This window comes from Bemisia tabaci, chromosome 5 (assembly GCF_918797505.1).
Source record: "Bemisia tabaci chromosome 5, PGI_BMITA_v3".
Classification (NCBI taxonomy): domain Eukaryota; kingdom Metazoa; phylum Arthropoda; class Insecta; order Hemiptera; family Aleyrodidae; genus Bemisia; species Bemisia tabaci.
The window spans coordinates 31916373-31929062 of record NC_092797.1 but is presented as its reverse complement, the minus strand read 5'-3'; the positions used below and the strand labels follow the sequence as shown (position 1 = coordinate 31929062).

General features: G+C 40.2%; 1 protein-coding gene across 2 annotated transcripts in view; it reads right to left on the bottom strand.

Annotated features, from left to right (window-relative positions):
- The window catches only part of side-VI (sidestep VI), a 597055-nt gene that overhangs the window by 7109 nt on the left and 577256 nt on the right, over positions 1-12690 (bottom strand). For both annotated transcript variants that reach the window (XM_072300563.1, XM_019052193.2), the window contains 4 exons: positions 4815-4966; positions 2407-2551; positions 1552-1682; positions 995-1154 (listed from right to left, as the gene is read on the bottom strand). In XM_072300563.1, the coding sequence (XP_072156664.1) occupies positions 995-1154; positions 1552-1682; positions 2407-2551; positions 4815-4966 (588 nt within the window). The remainder of the gene's footprint in view (positions 1-994; positions 1155-1551; positions 1683-2406; positions 2552-4814; positions 4967-12690) is intronic.

Genomic DNA, 12690 nt, shown 5'->3' with positions numbered 1-12690 from the left:
AATTCCGTGAACTTTTGCTAGTGTTGACAGGGCTTTCACAAAAAATGTGCCCAACACGAGTAAACGCGTCTTATGCACCCCTCCTTCTCCGGCACGTTCACTTGAATACAAGCGGCCCATGGGCGGCAAGTAAGTAAATCCGGCCCTGTGTCTGCCAAGTGTTTGGACACGCTACGACGACGTGGCCAACGACCATTTTCCGTATCAGTGCATGTATGGCTATAGATTTAAGTGGTCAAAACTTGTGTCCCAGGTTTGTCACAAAATGTCGTTGAGCTCTCGGACTTAAGCTTTGAGTTAAAAATGTGCAACCTCGTTAAAAATTAGACGTGAACTGCCAGAATCAAACCAGGATCACATTGATAGTCCAATGCGCTAGCCACTCGCAAGTCGTGACCTCTGAGTTATATCGAAAGAGATAAAAGTACAGAATGAGAAACAACTTAATCAGCCAAAATACACATAATAAAAGAACAACTTAACTTGGGGAAAAGACTGCAAATAAAGAAAAAGGAATAAACAAAACCCGGATAAAAGTACATTAGGACTTATTTATGCTGAAAGGAACTATGTTACACGCAAACCATATGCACATAGTTTTTTTTTATTTTTTTTAGCATAAATACGTCCAAGCAGTTCGGAGGGGGACACTTTCTTCATCCCCAGATGTCTTAGAGTAACCTACGATTTTGGTCAATTTACCAAACAATTTGGTCGGTCAACCAAGTGCTTTTGATTGATCTGACCTTCGAGAAAGAAGTAACTCGAAACCCAAAGTGACCATATGGACGTATTTCTACCAAATGGAACTATGTGCACTAAGACATGAGCCCTAAGACCCATAAGAATATATGCATAACAGGGCTCAAGTCTTAATGCACATAGTTCCGTTTGGCAGAAATACGTCCATATAACACAGAAATTTTTAACTATGTGCGGGCTGTGCGCTAATTCTACAGTATTCGGAGAAGGTCAATTCTTTTAATATACTTACACATTATTTTCAGTTGATAAATATTGCTCTCACTGTCTCCCTCCACATTGCTCGCAATGCAAGAGTAATTTCCCGCTTGTTGCCTGCGGACTCCTTGCAGCGCCATGTCTTCGTTTCCCAAGATGATACCGCTTTTCGGATTATGCATGATACTTCGACCCTGGTGGAAAATAATAAATTAAAAAGCATGTAATTACGTGTTATAATGGTATTATTATTAATTGAGGACTCAAATGGTCCGAACTCATTCTTCAGAAAAATTTCAGCACTTCAAAAAGTACAATATCTTTTTTTCAAAAGAGCTTTTGTGCAGAGTCAAAAAGACTTCGAAAAAAATGTTTTCCCTTAATTTACTCGTAATTCTATGCTTTCATTGGATGAAATTTTTTTCAGTCAACCAAGAAGTCTGTTATATTAATTGATTACGATGAAAGTACGTTTCATAGAAGTGACTCATTTTTGCAACAAGGTGCAACAGGCATGTCTGACTATCTGTGCCACTCAGTTACTTTAGTATGAGACGGATATTTCTGAGGTGCATATTTAGAAATACTCACATCGTGTTTCCATGTGACTTTGTATGCTGGAGGATTAGCTCTTATACGACATTTAAAATAAACATCATCGCCCTCCTCGATGTCCTCTGGATTTAGTTTTGCTCCCAGTACTAGGTCCAACATCGGGGCATCTGTAAAAATAACAAAACTCATAATGCTCTGGCGAAGATGCACTGCATCAAGCGTAGAAACGGTATTTAAAGTCTTGGCACTTATACATTATTTCCACGTTTATGGTTAAAAATGGCGATTTCTACTTCACTGAACACCAAAATCGACACATCATTATCAAAAATTTTGACAGCTGATAAGTTTCATTAGAAGCTAGAAACCCGGTTACTTGAGTTACGTGGTGGAGAATGTGTTTGTTGATATTTTTTTGTGCCTTTATTTTTTATTGAATCATTCAGTAACTTCTTTTACTTATGAAAATCCTTATAATAATTCAAATTAGTGGTACTGCTTTCCAAATTCGAAAAAAGTGCTGGACACATTAAATAAGTATTCATGTCCAAAATGTGAATCAACCATTAACTGTTTAATCCATTTAAATAGATGTTAAAACAATATTAAACTAGCGCAGTATTTTTGAGAAATACACATTTTTATCGATAAAATAACGCGATACTTGTAAATTAGACTAATTCTTACGAGATTGAATGTCGAGAAAGTAACAGATTATATTTCATGATATCCATACACTTTAAAAAAGATGATGCTGCGAACCAGTATTGATGACTAATTTTGCATCTAATTGTCACGAACTTTTTGCTGTATGATGTCGGCACTTTTATTTTGGTGGTTTGAAATTGAGATAGTTAAGTCTTTTTTTCAATTGATGAGGAAAAATCTTACAGTGAATGATAAGTTTCCACGAATCCTCTTCAAAGCCAGCTCGGACGTGGGCATTCTCGGCTCTGCACGTTAGAGATTTTCCATCATCGCTCAATGTAGGAGTGAAAGTCAACGTTGAAGTTGTAAAATTTCCATCCGGGGATATCTGCAATCATTAAAAGAGGACGATGACTCATGACTCATCGATACGCGGCTAGGCTAGGATGCTCAGAGGCGGATCCAGCAATTTGGCAACACCGGATTTCCTCCATTTAAATCTATGCTAAATGATCGATTCTTGTCTGAGCACCTGGCCCCTCCACGAATCGATACATTTCCATAGGTTTAAATGGAGAGAAGGCAATGTTGCCAATTTGCTAGATCCGCCAATGGGATGCTTCAGCACCCCAGAAATCCTGACAAGTAGCTCAGAGGGCCCCGGTAGGACTCCTCAAGGGGCCTCCAAAACTTGTAAAACCCACATAAAGGAACACTTTAGGTTAGTGAGGGAGTCCCTCACTCCAGAAGAGGGGCCCCAAAAACGTATCGGCACCCCCAAAAATTTTCGAGTCAGACCAACACTGCAGTAGAGATTCATAACTAAAACCAGCAGATATTCAGGAGATATCCGTAGAGTATTATTCACATATTTCTATTCGTCATTTTCAGGAGGGATCTGTCGTCGGACTATCTCCGGAAAACTCAGACAAAATCTCCGGACTCATGAATATTAGAAACTTGATATGAGTGGAAAAATGTATTCCTCCCGATAAATATTTTCCGAGGCAACGCTTGACGGAATAAAAGCTTGGTCGAATGCTTCGCTCGCCACCCTGTAAAATGCGACCGCGCTCGAAGGGTATAAATGGACGTATCTCTGCCAAACGGAACTATGTGCATTATGACGTGAGCCCTGTCATGCATGTATTCTTATGGGTCTCAGGGCTCATGTATTAATGCACATAGTTCCGTTCGGCAGAGATACGTCCAAATATAAAAATTTTTGCCCGAGAGCACCGGAGAAATTCCCCGGCGGGGTCACAATGGGTACATCTCCGGGAGCTATTAAACGCCGATATCGGAGCCTGACACTTTTTGTGAAGGGAACGGAACGGAATTTTTGAGGCAACTTGTCGGGCGCGGGGACGACGAGGGTGACTGCGACACGCTCGGAAGCGATAATATCTGCGCGAGACAGCTGTTGCTATCCCGACTTCACGCAACGGGGAGTAAAATTTCGTCGCTTCTCTGACGTAAGGGCGTATCTCGATTTCCACGTGAACCCTGTTGTCCATATAACTCCATGCTTTTAAGGGCTCATGTCGAAATTGAGATACGCCCTTGCGACAGAGGAACGACGATTTGAGCGTCGTAATCGTTGATGGACCTTCGCCTCAGATTCAATCGCACAAAAAAAAACCTGTATCCAAGATCCTTTCCGACGCACAATGGAACGAGTCAATGGGAGAGGTCGGATATGAAATTTTTGACTAAAACTGCATATTACGATGTTTATCTCGTCACATTTTAAATTTTAAGGGGTGCTTGTGGATGAAAATTTCACGAGGAAACCAATGAAACCACTTTTATAACCTAAAAGTTTTGTATAAACGGAGTTAAAAGCGTTTAAAGTTTCCAAATTTTGATCGACTTTTCCCATTGACTCGATCCACCGTGCGTTGCGTCGTCCGGCGCGGATACTCCCGAATTTCATATTTTTTACGGGCGCCTCACCACGCGTATCCTTTCTTCTCTCCGTAGGATGTATAAAGTGTCCACGTGTTACTTTCTTATTTTTCTTTCTTCTTCTCCTGTCATTAAATTTATCGATTCCTCTAACTGGAGTTACTATGCCTCGCTTAAAATAGTTTTCCTTCAGCATCGCTCTCTGAAAATTGAGCCAATGGACCGTCCGTAAAATATTCCGCTAGGCATCTACGGTGATAAAACGGGATACGGTCAAGGACTCCGTGGTCTGTAGGTAAAATCAATCCACCCAAACTCTCTGGGAAAAATAAATTTGTGCCCCATGTCTATTCTGGTAAAAGTGGGACATTGTGACATCATTCTGATGTCATAATGGCATCCGCTAGTGATATCCGCTGAACACTCTGCCATCACAGTGTCATCGTGGTGACATCTGAATGGTTAGAATGATGTCAGAGTGAAGTCAGATTGATATCAGAGTGAAATTATAGACATTGTTCCATAAGGTATTGTGATGTATCATTGACGAGGTTATTATGCTCCACTTTTATTGTGGGTAGGACCTCAAGAAGAACCCACACCCTTAAAAAGACGCCTTGGCGTCTCAAAGGCTTATACGTGGTCAGAATATTAGATATTTATAACTTTTTAAACAAGTTTTGTCAGTGGATAACATCAATTAAAAGTTACAAGTTTAGAGTATTTTTGATCATGGTAAATACCTCTTCAACGCTCGTGTCCAGCCGCTTATTTCCCTTCCACCACGAAATTTTGGCTGGCGGCCTCGATTCCACTGATTGACAAACTATTTCGTACTTGCGATCGACTGATAATGGCTGCCGACTGCTGAGGATACTGGCTGATAGAGGTTTGACTGTAAAAAAACAAAACATAACAGCACCATTATTAGCAACTCTAGAAGAATTGAATTTCAACTAAATTCACGATTAAGAGTAAAATAAAGCCACGAGATCACCGTTTCTTGTTATTTAGAAATCATTTCATCGCAGGAAATTTTATGAATTGAGAGCATTTTTCTGACGAATATTGATGAAATCACAGCAAATAGCGATTACGGACAGAAAGCGATTGCAATCCCTGGTTAAAATTGGCAGTAGAATATGTGTTCCAAAATACCATAGACCTACGGCCGGCTGTAAGATTTTCAATAGCTTCTATAGCCGGCTACACAATTTCTCATAGTCTTTTATAGCCGATGGCGACTAAGCAACTCACAGCCAGGCGATAAAGTGTATGCTAAACGTCACTAATTATGGATGCTAGGACTTAGCGAGTTTTTGGACCACTGCTCTCTTTTTGGGCCGTAGTATCTTGATTTATTTTGCGAGGAAAGCTCCGTACTTTTGATGGATGCCTGCCATTCTTATTATATTGAAGCGCCTTCAGTTTCGTATGATACTGTGCAGTACCTCTGGTGTGAAATAGTTGCTTCAAGCGCCGTGGTACGCTGCGGTGCGGCAGGCGGGCAGCCAGCGCAAAACGCGCATTGGCGCCTACAAACCTAACAGGGATACTTCACGCGTTGCGCAATGCGTGAAGTATCCCTGTTAGGTTTGTAGGCGCCAGTGCGTCGCCGCTCCGCTTTGTGTTAGGCTCTAATATTTAATCTGGCGGAGTCAGCGTTATTCAACTCATGATTTTGAAATGTTTGCACATTCTGTATAGATTATTCTCGTTTTAATTGATGAAAAAAAATATGTATTAAAGGAAAATATAACGTGTGTTTTGTAAATATTTAAGTGGTTCCGTATCAAACTTAATGATTTCCAAAGCACAAGAATTTCTGTACAATTTCTTATAGCCTTTTATAATTGATGGCGAAAAAGCAACAGCCAGGCGATGAAGTGTAAAGCCCGGCTATAGGAACTATAGCCCGACTGCATAATTTTTATAGCTTCGTATAGCCCGGCCCGGCATTCCACAGCCAGCTATATGATTTTCTGTAGCCTTCTTTAGCCGGCTATAAGTATTCCTATGGTATTTTGAAACGCAGCTCTTATCGCCAATTTTTACCAGGGATGCAACCATGCTCTTATGATTCCCATGAACGCGAGGGCGTGTAACCGTCGATGAGGGCAAGCAAAAAGATTTTTCATTGTAATATGCATTGTTTTATTTTACATTACACCGTAGCAATTTTGACAGACATTTATGCCAAACGTCTGTGTCCTGAAGCCTCCATCGTAATCGTTCATATGCGCTTCCGTTGGCTCATCAGAAGAAAATTGTAAATTTGATAGTGCTTCCAGGTACGAAGAACTGTCATAGAGTGGCCAAGTGATCAAAAAATGAGAGAATGTTTAAGGTAGCGTCAGGTGTAGTTTTCGGCGGCATCTTTTCCTAACCAGCCTCGGATTCATATGAAGCACTAAAATTTCGTATTCCTTGTCACCAGGACAATTGTTAACCAGCGGTACCACGGCGGTCTTGTTCTGTCTTGTCGCCTTAATTTACAGGAATAAATGGGGAGCAAGAAGAAGCGTAAAGACTTTCGATGGTGATCTAACATTAGATAAGTCTTTTGGCCGAAATGAAGATTTGCGACCGTGAGTAACTTCGAAAAGGCGGAGCGGACCCATGTTCGTGCGACTGGAAAAACAGTCGGTTGCCAAGTAACCCTGCAACCAGTAACCCATTAAGTGTTCGGATACTGTTCGTGTTGTCGGGCGACGTCCATTTCTCACTTTATCTCCTTCCCTGAATCTGCTCTCAATTGACTTTATCAGAGAGTAGCAAAAAGACTCCAACAGAGCCGCTACATTTCTCCTCCTCTCCATAAGCTTTATCATAAAAGCCTAATGTTTACGTCCGAGCCACCTTCTCCAACATATTTAAGGGAGCATTCGTAATTTACGTCACACCTTTTCCCTAGTGTCTACCTCCCCAAGTACCACAGATTGCAATAAATTGCAATTACACGATGAAATTAGTGTTATTTCATCGGAGTGTTGTGTATGTTGCCTATCTACTGATCGAAGGAGCACTTCTTTTTGAAATTTATTTCAATAAAATTGAAACAAGTTGCAATTTTTGAATGGATTGTATACTGCCATCTTTTGGACACATGGAGCTCATTTTGTTGATGGTTTAAAATCGGCATTCATTGACAAAATGATAAGAAAATATTGCAATTTTTGGTAAAAAAAATTTGCAATTTTATTTCAGTTTTTTCGTTGCACTGTGCTACTTAGGTTTCTTCGGTAAAATTTGATACGTGCAGAAAATGTGTCCAAATTTTCTGTTTAAAATGAAAAAAGCACACATTTTTGGACAGAACTCTAGCAAAAAGCAGAGAAGCTGCGTCCAATATCTTACTTCTTCAAAACTGTATTCATGATGGCTACACTTCGAGCAAAAGTGCGCGCAATGACTAGAAACATAGAAGCACTTTTATGATTTTGGTAAATTCTACCAGGATTCTGGTACATGATACCACAGAGAGTCTCTTGTTAATGACCATACTCATACTTCTGCACCGAAATGAACCATTTTTCAAGGAGGACGAAGAAAATAGGATTTTTAAAAAAGGAATCGCAGAAGATAATTTGGAACATTTTGAGTAGCCACTCCCTTTTAAAACGTGTAAAAAATCGCAACTTCACTAGACTAACGGCTACATCAGAGTAATGATATTCTCTAAAGTAAGAGGCGAGGCTTCCATTGATGTTCATACTCTAAAATAGAGATCCGAGGCAGAGAAATTCCACACAAATGATAAAAAGAACAAAAGCTTGGGAACGAGAACATAGACGGAATAGCGATAGTAGCGCTGTTGAAAAATAGTGGCGAGAGATCGGCGAGGAAACGTAAATGTAACGCTTTTTCATGAATAATTTGACAAACTCGGTTATAAGTCAGTGGTTGACGCTGTTGAAACAAAAATTCAAGCTGCAGTTCTTTGAATGGATCAAAATGCAGCTGCAAAAAACTGCACGTATACCGTAAACAAGCTCGATTTGAATTCTACTTCTCCAACCTTGATGAGTTGTTTTTGCAGCTCTTTTGGTTTGTTTATTCTGAGTCTACTTTTCAAACGCTTCTCGGAGGGAATTCTTGCTTTTAGTTTAGGTTCCTTTTGCGTTCCTCTTAAATGGAATATTTCATTTGTATTTTGGAAGCCAAAGGCATTTTTTCAACCGTGATGATTTAAATTAAGATGCTGGGAAAATGTGGTGCGAGAAGAAGTTGAATAAAAACGAAAATTGATGAAATAACTAATTAAATAGGGGGAAAAACAAACAGTGAATGTGGTTGCTGAGCAAAATTATATGGAGCACACTACAAAAAAAGACTGAATTCCTGAATTTCGACAGGGATTTTCTGAAAAGTCAGATCAAATTTATGATTTTTTTTTTCTTGTCACATGGAAAACACTTTTGAGGCAGTTAGTCTAGCAGAAGTTATTTAGGTATAAGGTATTAGTTTTAGGTTAGCCAATCCTCACGTGTTAAACCAAAAAGGTAAGTTATTTTTTTTAAGGACAAAAACATTTGAAAACTTGGCTATCGTATTTTTTATGATTTCATCAACGTTTTCTCTCTGGAAATAATACAAAGAGATGTCTAGTGGACCTCTGCAATAATTGATAATTCCATGTTTATCTATATATATACTTCGTGGAATTTCCTTTACGAGGAGCTCAATGATATACAGGGTGATCCTTAGTTAAACGGCCAGACTGCAGGAGCGTGTTTTATTGGTTAAAATAGGACTTTTTTGCTGTAGAAATTTTTTTCCAAAACAGCCCCCAATCAAAGCTACGGTATTCCCAAAATTTCGAAAAGTGAATAGATTTTCCTGAATTTTGGCAACGGTTGGGAACCAAATCCCATAAAAATTTGTAATCCCCTGTACTTTATGCCCTAAATTCATACATGATCTAAAAAAAACTGAAATCTCAATTTAAATAGGGAGTTTGGAGGTGTTTCGGCTCCTGCAGTCTGACCGTTTAACCTTGGATCACCCTGTATTTTCAAAGAAGGCATTGCCTTAAAGATGAGTAGTTCATCTCTTCTTTCATTATGTACTACGCTGAATGACTTCTTTGTCAGCCTTTAATAGAGGAAGAACTTTTACTACGAAGGGAACTCGTTTGTAACTTGAACTCCTAGGCTCGGTGCCCGGTGGGAAAAGTGGATGTAAACACAAAATTTAGACTAGAATAACGGGGAGCGAGGTTCCCATTTATAACGGCGGACTACCCCTGTGAGGAATGGAGAGAACTTTCGGTTTTTGCATGTTTGTTAAAATGAATGACCAGACACGTCCAGACATTGATATAAAAGAGGCAAAGTTGCGTCCAAACTCACCGCGCAAGTTGACTGATCAGAGCTCCGCACGATCCCTTGCGTAATGGTTCCGCTCACTCACGTCAAAAAACTTGGGAATCGCTCCGAAAGTTTTCAACAAATAGGGGCTTTTGCGAACACATGTACACGGTGCTCACAAAATCAACAACCCGCCAGCCACATTAAGCGTGGTTTTGAACTAGGAATCGGATCGCGTCGAGCAGGAAGGAACCAAGCGATATTAGCTATTGTCAAGACCCCTAGGGGTACGGATTCCCATCCTTAGAGCTGCTGGGAGGTTTAAATCCCTCCTGGCGGGGTTAGGTACTCCGGAGGCATCGGGGTACTCCTATGAGGATGGGGGCCCGGCTGGACATTGTTGCGGGGGCCCTCTCGCCTGACGAGGTAATAACCGCAGGTTGACCGTTGGGTGGGAATTCAACTCGGACAAAAGGGATGCGTAGTGCGGATGCATCTCAAGGGGAGTGTTGTTAGTGTTTGGCGGGCCCACCGTCATAGGCCAAACCCACATAACCATTCACACTCCCAGGCCGAGGTCTCCGGGCAGCGGTGCCTGGGACGTTACACTCGGTCTGGGCCGCGATTGGTATCTGGTCTCCCGGGAGCGGGTCTGGAAAACCCCCCGGGGCCCGCCGGATCTGGGGGCACTGGATCCACGGATCTGGTTCCCCCTCAATCCAGTGCGGGAGAAAGCAGATTTTCACTTCCGTTTAAACAAAAAAAAAAAAAAAAAAAGCTATTGTCAAATTTAATTGGGCAATTTAATTTTTTACCGCCTAAGAGATGGACACAGAGCTGCCTTTCATCCCCGGAGTATTAATTGATCTCTCTCATCGCCATCATATTTTATTTATCATATTTATATACTAATTTAGAGGCTAGACAAACAGGGTCACGGCCCTAGTCAGAAGTTAGAAGAAGAAAAAGAAGAAGAAGAATTTTTTACATGAAAACGTGCGGATTTTTGTGCGAATTTTTGTGATTTTTTTTGCATACTACGAAGCAGAAACTCAAGAATTTTCAAATGAATCCGCAAAAATGTTCCCTTGCAAAAAATTAAATTGCCCGGTCAAATTTGCCTACGGTATGTGGCTTGATTCCTTTCTGCTAAACGCGATCCTCTTGGAGTTACCAAATCTACTGTTTAACTTCTCCTGTTTAAAGTATTTATAGTCAATAATGCAGAGAGAGGGGAGGAGAGGGGGAGGGGGAGGGGGGAGAGAGAGAAAGAGACATTCAATTGTACAATACCTCGATTTAACAGAAGAGTGTTACGTATTTATTATTTTTTGCCCTTAAAAACTAACAATTGAAGACGATTTGCAATCGGCATTATAAATGAGGCCGAACACAACTTTCTTGAATACATATTCCCAGGTCGCATTTTGCAACTAACGGAACTGTTAAAATAAGGTTGCAATATTCTTACATTATTTGGTCAATTAGAGCCATGTTTAAACGATCAGATGAAAGAGAGGCAATTTGAAATACAAACAAAAATACGCGACTTCTCTCAATTAGTGTCGCCAAGAGGAGCCCCTTCAATTGCTGGATAAGCAACATTCACTACAGTATGATGCAGATGCAATATTTTAACCACGTGTGCGCCGTTTGTGCTTTAAGGTTGAATACTGATAAATACTGCGCACTTTTTACCACGTTGATAAAAAAATCATAGTGAAGGGCGAAATGTACAATTTTTCTGGATATTTACTAGTTTTTCGAATTTGTTTCGAGACGCAACGCGGGATTAGATTCTCTTGAGCCGTCATATTCCTGGAAAGTGTTCTCATTTAAATTCGTTCCATATGAAGTGTGGCTGATAGTGTCATGAATATTGCCCGGAATCTATACTGGTGTAGATCCCTAGGCCATAACGGTATAGGGTCTTGTCACTTTGAATGGGTCTCAGCACCAGGTCATTTTTCTTGAGAGTAGATACCTTCCTGGTATACTTAAGTTATTTCCATCGAAAAATCCAAATACACCCCGGTTTGATTCGTCATGCAATACTTCTTTTCAATTAAATTAATTATTTTTAAAATTTTTAAATTATGATAAAAATTTAAAATTTCTAAGTGAGACCAATTCTTCTTTAAACACCCTGTGCTTACAAACTAGCGAATCGAAAAAGTCCTGCATCGAAGAGCAAGTTCAGGATTTCTGCCCATTGTGCGGATTCAACTTTTCACCGGCTCAACTTGTGCGTTTTTATTTTCCTCCGTGATCGATCAAAAAAAGCCATCGTTCAAAGACAAAAAGAAATTCTGTCATTCAACTCGGCACCTCCTGGAGCAGATTATGAATCGATAGTTGGAGGAAGTGAGATGGAAAGTTAAGTGATGAAATCCGCGATATGTTCCAATGGTGAAACTGTAAAAACGCGAATCTCAGTTCGTCACACTGGAGATTTCTTGTCATCATTTATTTTTAAGTGGAAAAACACCGAACGTCACTTCTGTAGAGCGTCCATGATTGTTCTTTTCTCTACGAAGAATTTTATATGAAAAATTCCAACAGTAATAACCATCCAGATATTACATAGTTTTCTTTAAGAAAATAAAAAAATTTTAATACATGAATCAGAAATAATATATCTTAGTAACGTTGAATAGCTTTTGTTTATATGTCCCCAAGGAATTTTCTTTCTTTACGTATGAAACGTTGCAAACTGAAGGAACTTCATGAGGGTACACGAGATTAGACTTACACGTTTGAGGGGAGCGAAAGAGAAAAGTTGGGGCTTTGGTCGCATAAGCGGTTACAAGGGGGGGGGGGGGGGAGCAAAAGGGATGGGCCGAGATTAAATGTAGACAGTTTATAACTGCCTCAATATTTATAGGAGTCAACCACAGTTTGTGGTGGTAGACGTCATTTTTCATTGTCCTGCAATACCTGAGAGGTCAAAGGGCCGCTTTAATGAGCGCCATTTGAGTTGCAACTCACATCCTAGATTCTGTCCGAACGTGAATCCCATCTCCCTGCTACCCTTCCTGGCAGGGTCAACCCTCACCCCCTTGCCTCGTCTATTTTTAAACCCCTTCCACCGTCCCATGAGGTTATTAAAGATCATACTTAAGTTTATTCCAGGCTCCCTGTGTGCAGGTAGGTGCTTTCATCTTTCTTTTCAATAAGCTCTTTAAAATAACTCAAGTACTTTTTTCATAATTTTCACGAGGGAAAAATATGATTTGCGGCAAAAATTTGTTATTTTGTCCCTGGCTTATGCTCATCTTTACTTTTTGCGACAGTTCAACCCAAAAAAATG